Source organism: Salvelinus fontinalis, chromosome 23 (assembly GCF_029448725.1).
Source record: "Salvelinus fontinalis isolate EN_2023a chromosome 23, ASM2944872v1, whole genome shotgun sequence".
NCBI classification, from domain to species: domain Eukaryota; kingdom Metazoa; phylum Chordata; class Actinopteri; order Salmoniformes; family Salmonidae; genus Salvelinus; species Salvelinus fontinalis.
Genome location: NC_074687.1, coordinates 41,563,002 through 41,576,945, shown reverse-complemented (window position 1 = coordinate 41,576,945; position 13,944 = coordinate 41,563,002). Strand labels below are relative to the sequence as shown.

The 13,944-nt window shown below is 42.2% G+C and overlaps 1 protein-coding gene across 5 annotated transcripts in view; it reads right to left on the bottom strand.

Annotated features, from left to right (window-relative positions):
* LOC129821342 (kalirin-like) overlaps nucleotides 1-13,944 on the bottom strand; it is a 259,834-nt gene that overhangs the window by 149,644 nt on the left and 96,246 nt on the right. For all 5 annotated transcript variants that reach the window (XM_055878930.1, XM_055878932.1, XM_055878935.1 and 2 more), the window contains exons 2-3: nucleotides 7,337-7,411; nucleotides 2,729-2,843 (exon numbers count right to left, since the gene is read on the bottom strand). In XM_055878930.1, coding sequence (XP_055734905.1) covers nucleotides 2,729-2,843; nucleotides 7,337-7,411 — 190 coding nt within the window. The remainder of the gene's footprint in view (nucleotides 1-2,728; nucleotides 2,844-7,336; nucleotides 7,412-13,944) is intronic.

The window sequence follows — 13,944 nt, the reverse complement described above, 5'->3', positions numbered from 1 at the left end:
TTGACCGGGGCAGCTCTTGCCGGGCAGATATTTGACAAACTGACTTATTGGAAAGGTGGCATGAATAAGGCCACTTTGAAGAGCTCAAGTCACTGAGCTCTTCAGTAAGGCCATTCTACTACCAGTGTTTGTCTATGGAGATTGCATGGTTGTGTGCTCGATTTTCTACACCTGTCAGCAATGGGTGTGGCTGAAATAGTCAAACACACTATACTACATACTTTTGTATATATAGTGTATGAAAATTGTATCTATAATTTCCATTCATCTTTTTGTGGGAGCATTTTCACATTTTTCCTATGAGAATTACAAATGTCTACAAAATTCTTAGATTTTGTGTGTCGTGCCAAGTGTTCCTTTTGTGATTGTAATTTCTGTATCGAGAAAAATTTGAAAATGCTCCCACAGAAAGATATATGGAAATTATAGATACAAATTACATACATCCTTCTGTGGGAGCATTTTCACATTTGTCCTATTAGAATTACAATCATAAAACGAACACTTGGCTCGACACACATCTAAGAATATTCATTCAAATAATGTCTACATTTCATGATATATAGTACATTTGGAAAGTATTCAGAACCCTTGACTTTTTCCACATTTTGTTACGTTACAGCCTTATTCTAAAATTGTTTATTTTATTTTATTCCCCTCATCAATCTACACACAATACCCCATAATGACAAAGCAAAAACAGGTTTTTACAATTTTTTGCAAACACCTTATTTACACAAGTATTCAGACCCTTTGCTATGAGATTCAAAATTGAGCTCAGGTGCATCCTGTTTCCATTGATCATCCTTGAGATGTTTCTACAACTTGATTGGAGTCCACCTATGGTAAATTAAATTGGTTCATGAATCGGAAAGGCACACACATGTCTATATAGGGTCCCACAGTCGACAGTGCATGTCAGAGCAAAAAACAAAACATGAGGTCAAAGGAATTGTACGTAGAGCTTTGAGACAGGATTGTGTCGAGGCACAGATCTGGGGAAGGGTATACAAAAACGTCTGCATCACTGAAGGTCCCCAAGAACACAGTGGCCTCCATCATTCTTAAATGGAAGAAGTTTTGAACCACCAAGACTCTTCCTAGAGCTGGCCGCCTGGCAAACTGAGCAATCGGGGGAGAAGGGTCTTGGTCAGAGAGGTGACCAAGAACCTGATGGTCAATCAGACAGAGCTCCAGATCTCTCTGTGGAGATGGGAGAACAGTCCAGAAGGACAACCATCTCTGCAGCCCTCCACCAATCAGGCCTTTATGGTAAAGTGGCCAGACGGAAGCCACTCCTCAGTAGAAAAGGCACACGAGTTTGCCAAAAGGCACCTAAAGGACTTACAGAGCATGAGAAATAAGATTCTCTGGTCTGATGAAACCAAGATTGAACTCTTTGGCCTGAATGCCAAGCGCCACGTCTGGAGGAAACATGGCACCATCCCTACGGTGAAGCATGGTGGTGGCAGCATCATGATGTGGGGATGTTTTTCAGTGGCAGGGAATGGGAGACTAGTCAGGATCGAGAGAAAGATAAACGGAGCAAAGTACAGAGAGGTCCCTGATGAAAACCTGCTACAGACCACTCAGGACCTCAGACTGGGGCAAAGGTTCACCTTCCAACAGGACAACGGCCATAAGCACATAGCCAAAAAAACGCAGCAGTGGCTTCGGGACAAGTCTCTGAATGTCCTTGAGTGGCCCAGCCAGAGCCCGGACTTGAACCCGATCGAACATCTCTGGAGACCTGAAAATAGCTGTGCAGCGACAATCCCCATCCAACCTGACAGAGCTTGAGAGGACATGCAGAGAAGAATGGGAGAAACTACCCAAATACAGATGTGCTGAGTTTGTAGGGTCATACCCAAGACAAATCGCTGCCAAAGGTGCCTCAACAAAGTACTGAGTAAAGGGTCTGAATACTTATGTAAATGAGAAATGTCAGTTTTTTTATTTTTTATTAATACATTTGCAAAAATGTCTAAACCTGTTTTTGCTTTGTCATTATGGGCTATTTTCTGTAGATTGACGAGAAAAATGACAATTGTTTATCCATTTTAGAATAAGGCTATAACATAACAAAATGTGGAAAAAGTCAAAGGGGTCTGAATACTTTCCGGAACGCACCGTACACCACAACATGGATGACCATCTCCTTTGACAACAAAACAGAATGGCCATGTTGAAGTACGCTCTAATGTGTATGCCGTGTGTCAACATGCATGGTGACGGCATGTTTCTCCTGCTAGCCCCATACATTAAGTCATGTTTACATTAGTATGATTAAGAAATGAGTCCTGGGGCCGTATGTGTCAAGCGTCTCAGAGTAGGAGTGCTGATCTAGGATCAGGTCCCATCTGTCCATGTAATCTTGCAGGTTGATGTTTATTGTCCTGGAGGCAAAACTATGTGATTCCCCTTTAGATATGCCAGCTGCAAAGTCAAAATGGTCTATATTGTAAGAATGTGCTTCTTTGGTCTTAATTTAAAGTTAGGGTTAGCAGTGTGGTTAAGGTTAGGGTTAAGGTTAGGGATAGGTTTAAAATCAGATTTTATGACTTTGTGGCTATGCCAGCTAGTGACCATTCTGCAGAGTTGACACCAGAAAAAGATTGAAAAATGCTAAGCTGCTTTAATCATATTCGATGTGATGTAAAAAGCAAAACATTGGATCATAAATCAGATACCTCTCCACAAATCAGATACCTCTCTACTGAGTTCTTACCTGGGCACAGTGGAGAGGTAGGTCACCAGCTGCCGCAGCTCCTCGTGTTTTATTCTATCATGGTTGCTTCTGGCAGGGAAGGTCAGTATGGGGCCACCTCTCTTATCACGACCTCCTGTAGGTACACAGACAGTAGAAATCTCCTTATTTTTGAGAGCCCTATGTCAGAAATAGATAGAGCTTTAAGTGCACATCAGTGTTCTGCTCCAAATGGCACCCTATTCCCTATATAGTGCACTACTTTGACCAGGGCCCATAGGGTACTAAAGCTTCATGCTGCGATTCTCAGTATTCTCTCAGAGTGCCCGTGTACATCAATTACAGTAAGACATGGTACACAACATAATGAGAGTAGAAAGGGTCTATCTTCATGTCTCTTATTTACTAGGTCTTTATCCCAAATGGCACCCTATTTCTTGTACTACTTTTGAGAGCCCATGGTCAAAAGTGGTGCACTATAATAGGGAATATGGTGTCATTTGGGACGCATCCCATGTGTAGACAGATGCATGACCAGATTGAGGGTGAAGTACATTTGTTTCTCCCTGGTGCTCATGGGACTTAGCAACAGCAAGGGAGACAGGGAGGCAAGGCAGCAACAACGCCCCAGAGGAAGGGCATGGAGGGCCTTATCCAGGTGGGATTATGTTGGTGACAGATCGTTGTTGACATTTTTTGGGAGAACCAACCCCCTCGGATGGCGGCGCTCCCCCGTGCCTCCCCCTCCTCCTTCCCTCTCTGACAAACGTCCACCAGTCTTTCATCCTCAAGGTCCACCTGCTCAGCGTGTGTGTGTGTGTGTGTGTGTGTGTGTGTGTGTGTGTGTGTGTGTGTGTGTGTGTGTGTGTGTGTGTGTGTGTGTGTGTGTGTGTGTGTGTGTGTGTGTGTGTGTGTGTGTGTGTACCACACACTGGGCCTCGTCAGTAAGGCCAACATTACTCTATTGCTGCTGGGGGAACCTCTATGTATTTTCGGGAGAAAAAAAATGTAGTGTTACTTGCATAACCCCGGTTATATGAAAATATGAGTGAGATGTCTCACTTATGGAATTCGCTCTAGCGAACCAATAACACAACATCTGTTGGAGACAGACAGGTCGAGTGGCGAATAAGGTGAGCCCCTTCCCTCCTTATAAGGCGCCACTCGCACGTCCTCTGGTCATTCTCAAGCATGCTTCTCTTCCTTGGGCTCGTGCGAGCAGGGAAATGCGGTGAGACATTTCACACATTTTTCTCATAGGTTCTATTTCGAATACTCATTTCAATGTCTCACTTATGGGATATGGCCAACTCCCGTATCGCAGACATGCTCTCCGAAGCCAGGGTAGTCCCAACAGCATCACCTCTCAGAGGCTCTGAGAAAGGTGCAGTGACATCCAGTCGGTAAGACCTCATTAATGTATGAGCGGTGGCCCAACATGCCTCAATGAAAATCTCTTGCAAAGAGATGGCTTTGAACAGTGCCCAAGAGTTAGCTATACCTCTGGTGGAATGAGCCCTCAGACCCTACGGGGGCTATAAATCCTTGCTATTATAAGCCAATATACTGTTATAGCCTATCCAATGGGATAGCCGTTGACGAAAGAGGAGCCCACACTTGCAGGGGGGCACCCAAGACAAGAAGAGTTATGTTGCCATGCTTTCGTTCTATCCAAGTAGATGTGCAAAGCATGCACTGGACATAAACGGTGGAGACGCTCTTCTGTCGTAGAAGTGAAGGGCGACGGGTGGAAAAGCATGGACTCTTGTAATTGCTGCTGACCTTAGGCATAAAGGCGGGGTTGTGTAACAATGTTACCTTCGGTAACCCCAGGGAAAACTGTAGGCAGTTTCAATTGGGTTGAGGTTGGGTGATTGTGGAGGCCAGGTCATCTGATGCTGCACTCCATCACTCTCCTTATTGGTTAAAAACTCCTTACACAGCCTGAAGGTATGTTTTGGGTCATTGTGCTTTTGAAAAACAATTGATAGTCCCACTAAGTGCAAACCAGATGGGATGGCGTATCGCTACAGAATGCTGTGGTAGCCATGCTGGTTAAATGTGCCTTGAATTCGAAATAAATCACTGACAGTGTCACCAGCAAAGCACCCCCACACCATCACACCTCCTCCATGCTTCACGGTGGGAACCACATATGCGGAGATCATCCGTTCACCTACTCATCAAACCAAAGGACAGATTTCCACCGGTCTAATGTCCATTGCTCGTGTTTCTTGGGCCAAGCAAGTCTCTTTTTCTTATTGGTGACCTTTAGTAGTGGTTCTTTTGCAGCAATTTGACCACGAAGGCCTGAACAGTTGATTTCGAGATGTGTCTGTTACTTGAACTCTGTGAAGCATTTATTTGGGCTGCAATCTGAGGTGCACTTGACTCTAATGAACTTATCCTCTGCAGAAGAGGTAACTCTGGTCTTCCTTTCCTGTGGCTGAACCCATGAGAGCCAGTTTCATCATAGCGCTTGATGGTTTTTGTGACTGCACTTGAAGAAACTTTCAAGGTTCTTGAAATTTTCCGGATTGACTGACCTTCATGTCTTAAAGTACTGATGGGCTGTTGTTTCTCTTTGCTTATTTGAGTTGTTCTTGCCATAATATGGACTTGGTATTTTACCAAATAGGGCTATCTTCTGTATAACACACTAACTTGTCACAACTGCTTTGCTCAAACGCAATAAGAAGGAAAGAAATTCCACAAATTAACTTTTGACAAGGCACACCTGTTAATGTAAATGCATTCCAGGTGACTACCTCATGAAGCTGGTTGAGAGAATACCAAGAGTGTTCAAAGCTGTCATCAAGGGAAAGGGTGGCTACTTTGAAGAATCTCAAATATAAAACATATTTTGATTTGTTTATCACTTTTTTGGTTACTACATGATTATTTATTTCATGTTATTTCATAGTTTTGATGTCTTCACTATTATTCTACAATGTAGAAAACAGTAAAAAAATAAAGAACAACTGTTGAATGAGTTGGTGTGTCCAAACTTTTGACTGGTTCTGTATTTTATTTTACCAGGCAAGTCAGTTAAGAACAAATTCTTATTTTCAATGACGGCCTTCGAACAGTGGGTTAACTGCCTTGTTCAGGGGCAGAACGACATATTTTTACCTTGTCAGCTCAGGGATTCGATCTTGCAGCCTTTCAGTTACTAGTCCAACACTCTAAGCACTAGGCTACCTGCCGCCCCAATATCTGTATCTATTCTCTACAGCTCAAAGAATGCCTTGAGTTAACAACGGGCTTAAGTTTATTAGACTAAATGAGATTCTTTCTATTTTACATGGCGTTGAACTTGTTTTTACAACAGAGTTCTAGTCAGCTCCCGTTCCCCGTCAGCTTTCTTTACCAGCATTTGACCTGTTTACCCTGTTCATTCAGAGATGAGTCAAAAATGATGAAACAAAATGCAAAAACATATGTTTTAGTCACACTGGCTGGCATATGTTTTAGTCCACTGTCCATACCTGGGTTTAAAAACTATTTTAAATCATTTCAAATGTTGCTGTGCTTGATTGAGCTTGCCTGCCACAATAGAGCCAATAGAACACTTATAGAATTGCAACAAACCCCACCCATCTGGCCCTGCAGCCACGCTAAAGCAAACACTAAAAGTATTTGAACGATTTTGAATAGTATTTGAACATCTAAGCTACAGTAAGTTCTAGGGGAGGGGAATGTGATAACGGTTCCTTGTACTGACATCCAGTATGTCCCAAATGGTACCCTATTCCCTATATAGTGCACTCCTTCGACCAGAGCCCATAGGAGTCCCCAGCCTTACATCAACAGTACTGGAAACCAAACCTAGCATTCCATGTAGAGGTTGTGATTCAATGTAAGGTATTCTGCTACAACAGCATATCATGGGGTGGCAGGTAGCCTAGGGGTTAGAGTGTTGGGCCAGTGACAGAAAGCTTGCTAGATCGAATCCCAGAGCTGGCAAGGTGTTCCGCCCTTGTGCAAGGCAGTTAACCCCCAACAACCCCCTGCACCACTGATTCAGAGGGGTTGGGATAAAGGTTTAAAGAAACATTTTGTTTGATTGCATTCAGTTGTGTGCAACTGACAAGGGATCCCCTTTCCCTTCCATAGAATGAGTGATCTCTCCTTTCAGTCTCTGAACAGCCACTATGATCCGTAAGGAATTATTAGCGAAGTTATGACCTGTCCGAACGAATGGCCAATCACATGTCCTGACGTACCCTGCGCTGTTGCTTCATATTAATTAATTGGATCAAATAGACAAAAGGATTCCCTAGTAACTATAACAGAAGCAAAACGGCCAAAACGGGGAGGGACCTACCTGAACTTGTTCAATAAGAAAGAAACTCTCTTTCTCGCACGTCAAAGTTGTTGTTGTTGTGCAGATGGTTAAACGTCTACATGCTTGTCATGTGCTACTAAATCATACTTGTCATGGGAATTTCCTCAGCATTGGTCTGCCATGAACACTGCCGGTCTGAAAAGAAAACCTCTTCATGATTTCCCATAGTGGATTCATCAAACTGAAGCATCACTGTTGCAACCCAAACAGTACCCAGTAGTGCACTACTTTGGAACAGGGCCGACAGGGCTAGGGAATAGGGGACGCGGGCACACACTCACCTGACACAAAGGCCACTTTCTCTTTCAGCACAGGCAGGACATCAGACGCCTTAATCCCATCGTTTCTGAAGGACCCTGGGGAGGAGGAAGAGAGTCAGATCAGGACAAGGCTCAGCTAATCAGGACAAGATTCAGCTAATCAGCTTTCATCTCTGTAATCTCACTAAGTGATGTACATTCCTGAAATAAAAGGAACACATAACTGCAGTCTGATGAGGATGATAGATAACACAAAGACAAGCTCGCACTTCTTCTCAATGTTTTTCCCAGACCCTGAACACTTTTTCTTCAAAGTTCTCACAACGTTTTCTAAGCCAATGACATGTCATTGGAACAGTAATAAATGACGATAAAAGAAAAGAGAACAAACAGAATGGTATGTTACAGTGCTCTATGCTATATTTTGTAGGCCTAGCTGCTTCTTTTTCATCACCTGTAGTCACATACCTGTAATATCGTCGTTAAAGTCCTGCATGGTATGTGAGCATCGAAAATAGGATCATTTGCATTCAAGAGAATGTTTCGCGGATCACAGAACACCATTTAGGACTATTACAAAGCTATTACCGTAGGTTTCTACTGCTCTTTCCCTCTCATTGACTTCACACTGCGTACAGACTTGGTATTCACAACAGTGCCTGGCCACTTTCCTCTCTTGATCGCACAAAAACACAGGGGGAGAGGCGAGGCAAGGACATTGATCACAACGCAACAGCAGCACAGCGAGCTGGGTGATGAAGAGCGTTCTCCACAGTACACCACAGCGTGATATGGAAAACAACTGATCCCCCCCCCAGTGTGTTCGCGTTGATGTCTACCAACATCTTATTCAAGTGCGTAACGCTAGTCTTTTGGACGTCAACATTCTAATAAATACTTTTCATATACGCTACTGCAAAAAATAGTATAATTTGGTTGTGTTTATGAATGTCTTGGGTAACAGAATACGAAATACAATTTATTTCAAAGAACTCAATCATATTTTCAATAGTTTATGTAACTGTAGGTTACAGTATGTGTACAAATGAAAAAACACTAAAACACCACAATTCAAGTGTTAAAATCCATTAACCCGTAACCCATTAACCCTTAACCCTTATGTTTGAAATCACTAAAATACTACTTGATGTAATTTTTCCCACCATGATCCTTCATCTCCTTTCCTAAGTATGGGTCTCAAACTTCTAAAACAGTTTGTCCTAGAAACAAGCTTTCTGCACGTGAATGGTGCAACCACGCTGATCGCATAGATATAATTATAATTTCCCTATAATTTTCAGAGGCTGAGCAACACTGATCTGAAGTCAATTTTAAGTCAATTTGACCTTTACCTTTGACCTTTACCTCTGACAGATGGTATTCTGTCAGTAAAGCTCTATCCAAGATGAGAAAAAGCATCTACGTACATTTTCCCTCAGAGGCCAAGGGACAGTGATCTGGTCTGGTTAAAAATGAGCAAAACATTTCATAAATATCATAAAATGTTTTAGGTGACCAGAAGTATTTGGACAAATTCACAATGTGTTTTAAAGTAGTCAAAAGTGTAATATTTGGTCCCATATTCCTAGCACAAAATGATGTTGGATGCATTTGCTGTTTGTTTTGGTTGTGTTTCAGATTATTTTTGGATGCTACCGTGGTTACGGATAGTGAATAATGGACTGAGAAAGTTACAGACGAACAAATATCATACCCCCAAAAAATGCTAACCTCCCCTGTTAATATAATGCTGAGAGGTTAGCATGTCTTGGGGTAAGATACTTCTGCGTCTTTAACTTTCTCACTTTTCATTATTCACGATTAATTCAGGACTATCCGTAATCATGGTAGCATCTCAATTAATGTAGAAGTGTTTAGTAACATATTATATTCTTATTTTACAATAAAAGTGACTCCAGAATGACACAATACATTATTTACCATTCATTCATCCGTTCTATTGGGCACAAAATAATCTGAAACTCAACCAAAACAAACAGCAAATGCATCTATCATCATTTTGATGACTATGACGGTGCCACGTTGAAAGTCACTGAGCTCTTCAGTAAGGCCATTCTACTGGCAATGTGTGTCTATGGCGATTGCATGGCTGTGTGCTCGATTTTATACACCTGTCAGCAATGGGTGTGGCTGAAATAGCCGAATCCACTAATTTGAAGGGGTGTCCAAATACTTTTGTATATATAGTGTATCATGACTGATAGGGTTGGAAAGGGTTGGAAATGAACACCTGCCACCTGCCAAATGCGGGTAGATTTTTAAGAATGTATATTTCACCAGCCAAGTTAGCGGGTGGTCACGCAGAGCATTTGGGAACATAAACAAAATAAAATTGACAAGAAAGGCAACTAAAGTGTAAATGTGTCCTCCTGTTTCTTGTTACATCATTATGTTCACATGCTACTACAGTAGGTTGTTTTTCAATGTTAATTTGAGTTTGATGCAACTGTCTGCTGCTGGGAAGACATCGCAGTCTGAGATTTTTTTCATCACAGACAAGCCGGTGCCCAAGTTACCACGGTAACGGTACGTCTCTTAAAGGGCCGACAGGACATTTATCTGACCTAATGATTGTGCTTGATTGAGCATGGATCACTCCCAAACACTTTTATTCACTGACTTTTAGTCATTGTTCTCCTAGATGTATTTGTGTGCTTCTACATTTCTACTTAGGAGCATATCACGTACTTGTTGTAAAACATGTCAGCGTAGAGCCCTGAAATATAATAATAAATAAGTCGTATCACTCCGCATTTTGTGGCAGGGAAGGAACTTTGTTGACTCTTGATGTTCAGTTGAAAAACTGTTTATTTGTTTTAACTATTGGATCTAAATACTTTAGTTTAACATACATTGGTTAAAAGACGCAGGTCACACAAATGAAATGAAATGAAGCAATATAACCAATATACTGTACCCCATTACTTCTTACTAGGAACACATTTCTTGTTTTTTAAACATTAGAGAGCATGCTTATCTGTTTTTTTTGTTGTGATTTTTGTTGTAATTATAAAATATAAAAACAATTGGCTGGTAAAAAATCTGAGTGGCTGGTAGATTTTTTTAATCTACCTGCCACAGTGGCTAGTGGACCAAAAAGTACATTTCCCACCCTGGTCATGACTACCCATCTCATATGTATATACTGTATTCTATTCTACTGTATTTTAGTCAATGCCACTTCGACATTGCTCATCCTAATATTTATATATTTCTTAATTCCGTTCTTTTACTTTTAGATTTGTGTGTATTGTTGTTAGATACTACTGCACTGTTGGAGCTAGGAACACAAGTATTTCACTACACCTGCAATAACATCTGCTAAATATGTGTATGTGACCAATGACATTTTATTTGATGTCAAGACGTCATTATGAATCTTCCGTGTTGCATGTGCCTTGATTTAGTGACATGACAACTGTGATGGAGTTTTGGGCAACCCTTTCCCCACTTTTGTCCCATGCTGGATGAAGACCTAGCTAGGCAGTTAGTAGCGAACACCAGACACAGATGAGAGCGTGTCTATTTAGATGAACAGGGGAAACCTCAAAGTATTTTTTCTGACATGCTGCAGTCAAATACTGGTACCAGTAGACTAGCTACCTAGCTATGTAAACCACACCACTCTGTGAACACGCCTTCTGCCATGTTGGTTACAAGTGATACTTATTTAAATTAAGGTAAGAGAATGAGGCGTTACTATTGGCGTATAAAAATGATAGATTTTGTCACAAAATCCCTCCTGAATCCAAGTGTTTGACATGGGGGAGAGGACCAGTAACTTTATCAACAAACTTTATCAATGTAGAAGCAACAGCAATTTTTCATACTTTGATCTGGTTTCATCCAAATATATTCAAATTTCATGAACATGACTGCAAAGATTTTTACTGTGCGGGCTTTTAAGAAGATACATTTTAGAAGAACAGAAATGGCATATTTTGAGTTTCAATAGATTACTACTGTGCTTTGAGTGTTGTGCATGGAATCACAGTAATTCTGTCCAGAAGTTAGATTTTAAAATAGAGCTCAAGGGGTCATTTATAAGAGTTGAATAAGTGATTTAGAAACTGCAGCATATGCTCTTTCTGAAACAATATTGACAACGAAATGTCTAACATGCTTGTGACTTTGTAGGACACTTTCCCTGTGTCAATTCCAAGCTGTGCTGTTCATCAAATTCTTCATATACAATTTATCAATTGATAATATTTTTCACCCATCAGACAATTTTCAATTTCGTCTTTAGTCAATTTATTATACATCTGAAATTAGTTTAGATATAGTTTAGGTGTAGTTTCAATGGGCCATCCTCAGCTGCCCAGGCTGACTGCCAGTGAACGACTGGCGGTGAATGAGTGGAGGGGGGGATGACCTCTTAAAACTGCTTATAACCCAAATTCTGGTTGTGATATTAAGATTTTAACAATGACAGTGTCACGTTCCTGACCTGTTCTTCCTTTTTCTTGTGTTTATTTAGTTGGTCAGGGCGTGAGTTGGGGTGGGTTGTCGAGGTGTTATTTTCTTGTTGGGTTGTTTGTGTTCGGCCGGGTATGATTCTCAATCAGAGGCAGCTGTCAATCGTTGTCCCTGATTGAGAACCATACTTAGGCAGCCTGTGATTCACGTGGTTGCTGTGGGTGGTTGTATCGCGTGTCTGTGTTTGTACCACACGGGACTGTTTGCGGTTTGTCACGTTTGTTGTTTTGTATGTTAAGTGTTCATTCTATTTTCATTAAATATGAACACTAACCACTCCGCATATTGGTCTGATCCTTCTCGCCTCTCCTCCTCGTCCGAGGAGGAGGATTACGACGATCGTAACAGACAGTGTGTTATATAGACTTATTTGGGAAATGTCAAGGACAGGGGCGGACATGACTTTAAATCATTTTGCAGTCAAAGTGATGCTCTCGGCTCTCCTAGTGTTAAAGGGTCAATACGGGATTCTAAAAACAACAAAGCAGTCACCCCATCACTTTTTGGGGGTAAACAGCTGAGGGATATGGTGGCTGGAGAAATGTAACCAATCTCAAATTCATAGACAGAGCTATGGATGCAAGGACTGACTATCTGTGAGATCAAAATCGACCAAAAATGAATGGTGGCCAGCAAATGATCACTAGGCAAAACAGCCAAGAAAAAGCTCACTACATTCCAACTCAATATCTGCACAATCTAACCAAAATATGTGGCGGTTTGCCTAGTATAGAGCAGCCAATCAGAGCATAGCATGTGCAACATCAATGACCAAGAAACCCATCCAGCAATGAGTCATACCAAATCAATAAGTATGTACTCGTTTCCTATTGATTCATAATGGATAAGGTGACTTGTCCCCCACATTGTTTGAGCATTGAACAACAAAGCATTGTGATCTATTTCTCTCTCTCTCCCTCCCTGCACGACTCTCAGTTCGTTCAGCTGGTCGACCGTCTGGTGTGTTATGAAACCCTCTCCGCTAGAGTCCCGCATGTCCAAAAGTGGCAGGATTCTGAAAACAAAACGCACATGTCCACCATCGCCTGCTGTGGCTATGAGACACAGCCTCTTCACAGAGCATGATTTACACGACCACGCATTCCAAAGAATAGTCCAGAGTATCCAGAGTAGACCACGCGGAGTGCTATCTCAGCAGTACAGAGATGGAAGCTGAGAAGGAGACAGGATGATTCTGTTTGCCTCCGCTCCCATGGAGTTGACCTGACGTCTTACTGCCTGTTCCTGACATGGGCTGTCAGATGGCTGAGGGCTGGAGCACCAGGCAGGATAGACAGTTTCCCGTTTGTTTCAACTTGACAAAGGCTGATTCCTCTCAGCTTAGTGGAAGACCCTGTCTTGTCCTCCCCCTGTCTATAGCCCAACCCGGTTGAGTGAAGCAGTCTGGCAGGCAGAGGAGGCAGGCAGCCCTCCAATTCCACAGAGCCTTGTAAATACTTCTCTGTCCTGGGATCCAGAGAGAGAAGGAGAGGAGGGAGGGAGGACCCAGCTCTGGATATCAGATTCTCCCTGTTGTCCTCACCTTCTAACCCGGATAACCATAAAAACACCAGAGGCATTCTTCATCCTGACCTGTGGTGCACCGTGAAGACAGAGGAAGTGCACTCCACAGGTACAACCTGTTCATGACACACTACATCTTCACCAGAATGACTATGGAATGAGTCCCAAATGGTACCCCATTGCCTACACTTTTGCAGTGCACTATGTAGGGAACAGGGTGCCATGGGGACAAATCATGAAAAACATTTCTGCAAATACTTCAAACTGCTGTAAAACACATTGTCAAATAAAGCAGTTTAATTATTATTGCTTTCGGCTCTAAAGTCTTAGAAAGAAGTGTGCAGTGACATTACTCGATAACGACGCCTCTAATGGCAAGACGCCACCATCGTTACTTCTCGAAAGGGGACCAAAACATGTGGTAGTGGTCACCGGGGTGTCACAAACATCAGCCGTATGCGTTTGAAGTTTGGAGGAAAGCATTAGGAGAGCTATCTGTTGCCTCACTAATCCTGGGCCTGAAAGCTGGGGAGCAGAGGGACCAACAGGACATCAAGACAAGTCCATGACAGAGAGGGGGATGGGAGAGAGAGAGAGTGGTGGGG